This window comes from Coregonus lavaretus, assembly GCF_964263955.1.
Source record: "Coregonus lavaretus genome assembly, chromosome: 11".
In the NCBI taxonomy this organism is placed as follows: domain Eukaryota; kingdom Metazoa; phylum Chordata; class Actinopteri; order Salmoniformes; family Salmonidae; genus Coregonus; species Coregonus lavaretus.
Genome location: NC_139998.1, coordinates 36338245 through 36344986, shown reverse-complemented (window position 1 = coordinate 36344986; position 6742 = coordinate 36338245). Strand labels below are relative to the sequence as shown.

Below are 6742 nucleotides of genomic sequence, written 5' to 3'. Positions count from 1 at the left end.
AAGAGAGGAGGATGGCATTGGAGTTTCTCTACAAGTAAGATGAGTCAAAATGTTTTTCTACTTGTACGAATGTACACACATACACACACACACACACACACAGAGAAATCAGAACCATGGACAGCCGCATCATATTTAGCTTACGTTGGACTAAATTGTTTTTGGTATCTTTTAGTTGTCACTGTATTAGACTAAGAGGAGGTGATTTGATGATGTTGAAATGTTGAAGTTGAAATGGTGCTGGAATAGTGGAGGCAGCTAAAGTTTACTTTGTGACTGGTTCTAAATCAGTAGTTGTTTAGTTGTCCGAAAATGTCGGCAACATTAACTTGCTTGACCATGCTGTAGGTCATGTAACTGTCTGTTACTGTTGTGGAACATAATCACTATACTTTATTACTAATAAGGTCTTACATAGTTTTTGTTGCATCAAGAAATGACTTTATTAAAATTTCAACAAAGCCGATACCAGTCTGCAGAGTGGCACCCCATTCTCACTTCCTTACGTCACATTATATACCATCATCCCCAACTCTTCTAGCTCTAAATCCCTCCCTCTTCAGTTTCCCGCTCTTTATCACTCCACACCCACTTCCTTTGTCCCTGTGGACGGCTGAACTATTACTCCAACCAATCACTCGCTCCCCTGTCTTGCACACACACTCATGTTTAGTTTAAACATGACAAGGCCCTAAATTCTTGAATCATACACAAACTTCACCCCCTCATGCTGTAATCAATCAGGAAGATACCAAGGAGACAAAGGTCTAGCCCAAACTCTATTCAACCCTGGTGCCGCTCCCTTCACTGTGTTTGAAGAGAGAGACAAAAGGCCACAAGCTAGTTTCAGTCTCTCATCAGATAAGACAGCCATGGATTTAAGTAAGAGCAAGCAATTTGACCCTAGGGCAGATTTCCTCTCTACTCCCCCAAACAGTGAAATTAAATGACCCAATACAATTCCTGGCCCAGTAACAAACAATTCTAAATTTATGCTCTTGATTAACCCAGTTCTACCTCATAGTCCATTAAACTCTACAGTTCATTAATAATAATTCACCACATATCCCTCCTCATGGGATTACTAATCCCATTACCTTAAAATGTTTTGTTATGTTTATGCTATCAATCACCATCCTTGCATTCAAAGTTATGCTCATAATGAACAATATGAATATTTATACCTAAACCAATTCCAATATAAGTGTTAGTATCCAAACACATTAAAACTAACAGAGCGTTGTTTTAGCCATACTACCTAGGACATGTTTAAGAATAATATCAATATCTTTAACTCACATACAGTGGGGAAAAAAAGTATTTAGTCAGCCACCAATTGTGCAAGTTCTTCCACTTAAAAAGATGAAAGAGGCCTGTAATTTTCATCATAGGTACACGTCAACTATGACAGACAAATTGAGAAGAAAAAAATCCAGAATATCACATTGTGGGATTTTTTATGAATTTATTTGCAAATTATGGTGGAAAATAAGTATTTGGTCACCTACAAACAAGCAAGATTTCTGGCTCTCACAGACCTGTAACTTCTTCTTTAAGAGGCTCCACTGTCCTCCACTCGTTACCTGTATTAATGGCACCTGTTTGAACTTGTTATCAGTATAAAAGACACCTGTCCACAACCTCAAACAGTCACACTCCAAACTCCACTATGGCCAAGACCAAAGAGCTGTCAAAGGACACCAGAAACAAAATTGTAGACTGAATCTGCAATAGGTAAGCAGCTTGGTTTGAAGAAATCAACTGTGGGAGCAATTATTAGGAAATGGAAGACATACAAGACCACTGATAATCTCCCGCGATCTGGGGCTCCACGCAAGATCTCACCCTGTGGGGTCAAAATGATCACAAGAACGGTGAGCAAAAATCCCAGAACCACATGGACCAAAGTAACAAAGCCTACCATCAGTAACACACTACGCCGCCAGGGACTCAAATCCTGCAGTGCCAGACGTGTCCCCCTGCTTAAGCCAGTACATGTCCAGGCCCGTCTGAAGTTTGCTAGATTGCATTTGGATGATCCAGAAGAGGATTGGGAGAATGTCATATGGTCAGATGAAACCAAAATATAAGTTTTTGGTAAAAACTCAACTCGTCGTGTTTGGAGGACAAAGAATGCTGAGTTGCATCCAAAGAACACCATACCTACTGTGAAGCATGGGGGTGGAAACATCATGCTTTGGGGCTGTTTTTCTGCAAAGGGACCAGGACGACTGATCTGTGTAAAGGAAAGAATGAATGGGGCCATGTATCGTGAGATTTTGAGTGAAAACCTCCTTCCATCAGCAAGGGCATTGAAGATGAAACGTGGCTGGGTCTTTCAGCATGACAATGATCCCAAACACACCGCCCGGGCAACGAAGGAGTGGCTTCGTAAGAAGCATTTCAAGGTCCTGGAGTGGCCTAGCCAGTCTCCAGATCTCAACCCCATAGAAAATCTTTGGAGGGAGTTGAAAGTCCGTGTTGCCCAGCGACAGCCCCAAAACATCACTGCTCTAGAGGAGATCTGCATGGAGGAATGGTCCAAAATACCAGCAACAGTGTGTGAAAACTTTGTGAAGACTTACAGAAAACGTTTGACCTGTGTCATTGCCAACAAAGGGTATATAACAAAGTATTGAGAAACTTTTGTTATTGACCAAATACTTATTTTCCACCATAATTTGCAAATAAATTCATTAAAAATCCTACAATGTGATTTTCTGGATTTTTTTTCCTCATTTTGTCTGTCATAGTTGACGTGTACCTATGATGAAAATTACAGGCCTCTCATCTTTTTAAGTGGGAGAACTTGCACAATTGGTGGCTGACTAAATACTTTTTTTCCCCACTGTACTTCTTCACAATTCCTTATTATAATCAACCCCTAATTCAGCATGCCTCCAAGATTTACAGTGTGGATGATCAGGCCACAATATAAAGCCAGGACAGATTGCAGAGGTCATTGAAATCATTCAATTAATTGTTCCACCAAATAGTATACTACTCATTAACAACCGTCAAAACATTTCATAGATGTTGTATCCAGTGGCGGCTGGTGAAAAATATTCTCGGTGGGGCTGTGCCATACTTTTTTTTTCCTGTAACCATCGCGATATATTTTAACACAAACTGCAGGACAGCAGTGCTCAGTGAAACATTCAGTAATTATTTAATGCCAATATTAAAAAGTTGAGGCATTCTTACACAAAAACATATTACACAAACCCAAGCCTTTCATTTGCATTTAAAGTGAACTTTTCACCATTGGTAGTAAACAGGCAACGCAACAGGCATGCTGTCAGAACAGAGTGGAAAGTGGACAATAACATGAAATTATTATAAAGTTTATAGGAAATCTTACACTGTATAAAAGGATGTATAATATAGAAATGGATATCAAGTGGATGAACTCAAACCTTTGACTGGAAGAATAGCATACAGTATTTTATGATCATACTAAATGTGACTAATTGTTAATGTGCTCCAGAACTGCAACAATTAATTGATACAAAACAACATATATACAGTAATATTAGCAAAGACACTATTAAGACTTTCTAGAGTACCATATATAACTGGATTTTTTATGCTAAGGTCAACTATATACAAAGAAACATGCGGCCAGAGCTGCTCTGTGTGTGTGTGTCTGTCATCTTATTTGTACAGGAATTTTGCCCGTCTGTCCTTCTGAGTGGCAAACCTCTCAATGACCCTTTGATTAAAGTCAGGAATGTCCCTGACAAGTTTCTTCTCCATGGAGAGCATGGCCAGAGCGTTCAGGCGATCCTGTGTCATGCTGTTTCTCAGGAAGGTCTTGATCCTTTTCAGTGTAGAGAAGCACCTTTCTGACTCAGCAGTTGTCATGGGTGTGGTGATGAGGATCTTGAGGAGGCTGGCAGTCTCTGTGAAAGTGCTCTGAAGGTTGTTCTCCATGAAGAACTGGTACAGGGGCACTGCACCACTACAAGCCTTGAACTCACTGTTCTCATAGATGAGGGACAGTTCGGTTTTGAGCTTGGCCTTGTTCAACATGGGGTACGCCTCCACGGTTGTTTCAAGCGCTGTATCGGGGAACTTCACACTGTGTTGTGGGAACAACTCTCCGTGCAATAGTGTTGCGCTGATGAGGTGCTGGGTGAAGGAGAACCTCTCTTTGGCATGACTCAGGATGGTATCACATACCTGTAAAAGATACATCATCAGCTTTAATTTGCAATTAAGCTATTTTGATGCAAGTGATCCTGACTGACACATGCCTATGTCCAACTCAAGTATATGATTACCAAGTTGCTGATTGTTCAGGGTTTTGGCTACATACTACCAGGCCTGAAAAAAGTTCTAGGGGGAAACACTGACAATTACATCACAACTTACCTCTATAGCCAACCTCTGTTGTTCTCCTGGTCCCAGCATCCTCCGTCGCTTGATGGGCTGTTGCTGCTCGTCAGATGCGCTGTCCCCACACAAAGAGGGAATTGAGGCCCTGGGTCCAAAAAATAAAGTTTAATTTGATAACTTGCAATCAGACTTCTTAACTCACTGTAATTCCCCCTCAACACACAACCAGTGACTTTATATATATATATATATATATATATATATATATATATATATATATATATATATATATATATAGACAGACAGACAGACAGACAGACAGACAGACAGACAGACAGATAGTGTGTATATACACACAAACTATGTCTAGTAACTGCTTTTAACCTGTGATGTACATAATTAACTGATGTTATTACGTTTTAAAGCCTTTTTCTATTACATTTGTGAGAGGGATGCAACATCATTTTGTTCTGCTGTGCACTTAGCAATAAAGTTAATCTTCAATAACAACTAGGCCTCTTCTAGAAATTGACCTGGTGGACACCTGAATAATTATTACAAACTGTGTAGTACTTTCCTGCATTATTATCAACGTCTGATTGTGTCTTCTCTTTCCTTTTAAAATACTAAAACAAATATAATTGTGACGGCTCTATGATAATCACTCACTTTGATGACCAGACACATTTAGGCTTTTAAACTGTTGTAAGTGAACTATTCATCTTTCTAACAACATCTTTATCAGCCAATAGTAAATATAGTTATTTACCTGATTGTTAGCATGCTGTCTGTGAACCTCTGGACAAGTGCTTTAATGAAGACAGGGTCGATGTTCCTCTTCTGCAGCTGGCTGAAAAGCATGTCCACATTTGGCATGATCTTGTGGAACAGTGCCAGGAAAAAACAGAAAGCCTCGTCTTCGAGCATCCTCACAAAGCCCCCCGCCTCTCTGACAGTCGGGGCATCAAAGTTCCCAGAGTCTCTGATGGTCTGGAAACACGTTAGGAGGTCATCCCTGTACTCGTACACAGTGTTTACAGCGCGACTGTGGAAGTTCCACCGTGTTGTAGAGGCTCTGGGGAGTCTATGCGCAACCACTTCGTCAAGCACGGTGGTTCGCTTGGGAGACCTGGAGAAGAAAGCAGAAAATCCTGCAAGGTCGGAAAAGAAAGTGCCGATCCTGGGGATGCGTGAAGTAGCCTGCTGCATGATGAGGTTCAGCTGATGTGCATAGCAGTGGACGTAGTGCGCATTTTCGTACACATCCACTATTTTACGCTGCACTCCGCCGGTGGCTCCCCTCATCACACTTGCTCCGTCGTAAGCCTGGGCAATAAGTTTGGCCTTTTGTCCATGTGAGAGTATGGTGCTGAGCCTCTCCAGCAGCGCTGTAGCGATGGTGTCGGCGGTTGCGTTCTCGATCAAAATGAACTCGAAAAAACGCTCTTGGACGTTACTTTTAGCATCGATGTAGCGTATCACAAGCACCAACTGGCAGTGGGTGGAAACGTCAGTCGTCTCGTCAGCTTGAATGGCGATAAAATCAGCACTCTTTACTTCCTCCAGGATGTAATCCTTAAGCACTGACAGCATACAGTCCAACAGCTCGTTCTGTATCGTCTTTGACGTGCCCTTAAAAACGGTAGCTGTCTTCAGGTGCTCCTCCAGCACACTGTCGAGGGAGGCAACAAAATCCACTAAGCCCCGGAAAATGCCGGGGTTGTCCGAGGAGTCAGTCTCCTCGTGCCCACGCAAGGCCAACTCAAAAGCCCCACAGAACTTCACACAATCGATAATTTTGGATAGAATGTGCCTGTTTTTATCCACCTCCTCATTGTGTTTCCTCACCGCAATCCTGTGGCCGTCATCCAGCTGCGTAGCAATGTTCACCCTTCCTAATACAGCTAGCTTTACAGAGTTGTCCATGTGTGCCCTGGTGTTCTCATGTTTCTTTACCTTCTCTGACAGGTGCTTCATATCCCTCACTCCGGTACCTGTCCATGCTGAATCTGACCCCGTCGTTTTAAAAAGCAAGCACGGAAAGCAAAATAAAGCATTAGCATCAGTGCACCCAGCTAGCCAAGCCTTCCTGGTGTACCAGCTACGGGAGAAGCCGCGCATATACTGCTTCCCTTTCTCGCTAGCCTGCTGTCTGATTGAGAGGTCAGGTTGATCTGGGCCCAGCTCTTTCACCCGAACTTTCTCTGACAAAGTTCTCCTCTCAAACGGATCTTGGAGGAGAGATTTCACCGAGTTAGGGTTGGGTCTTGGAGGAGTAACGTTTGCGCTCGCCATTGTCGTCTAGTAAAAATGGCGCCACTGGAGCCCGGTCCTTATTTTATCAGGGGCGAGCTTGGGGCGATAAAATAATCGCCCTCCTTGGATTCGATTTAAGATCGCTGAT

General features: G+C 42.3%; 1 protein-coding gene across 1 annotated transcript; it reads right to left on the bottom strand.

Moving 5' to 3' along the window:
* Positions 1-3146: 3146 nt before the first annotated feature.
* On the bottom strand, positions 3147-6349 carry LOC311136817 (zinc finger MYM-type protein 1-like). The gene is made up of 3 exons (XM_084171106.1): positions 5108-6349; positions 4375-4483; positions 3147-4182 (listed from the first exon to the last, which is right to left on the bottom strand). The coding sequence occupies exons 1-3, from the start codon at positions 6313-6315 to the stop codon at positions 3655-3657; spliced, it is 1845 nt and encodes a 614-aa protein (XP_084027232.1). The 5' UTR covers positions 6316-6349; the 3' UTR covers positions 3147-3654.
* Between the last annotated feature and the right edge of the window lie 393 nt (positions 6350-6742).

Bases quoted from the DNA above. Each gene is read 5' to 3' on its own strand.
- LOC311136817 (XM_084171106.1), bottom strand. From the start codon at position 6,315: ATGAAGCACCTGTCAGAGAAGGTAAAGAAACATGAGAACACCAGGGCA. The intron at 4,484-5,107 runs GTAAATAACTAT...TTTTGGACCCAG, and splicing joins GACAGCATGCTAACAATCAG to GGCCTCAATTCCCTCTTTGT. The intron at 4,183-4,374 runs GTAAGTTGTGAT...TATCTTTTACAG, and splicing joins AACAGAGGTTGGCTATAGAG to GTATGTGATACCATCCTGAG.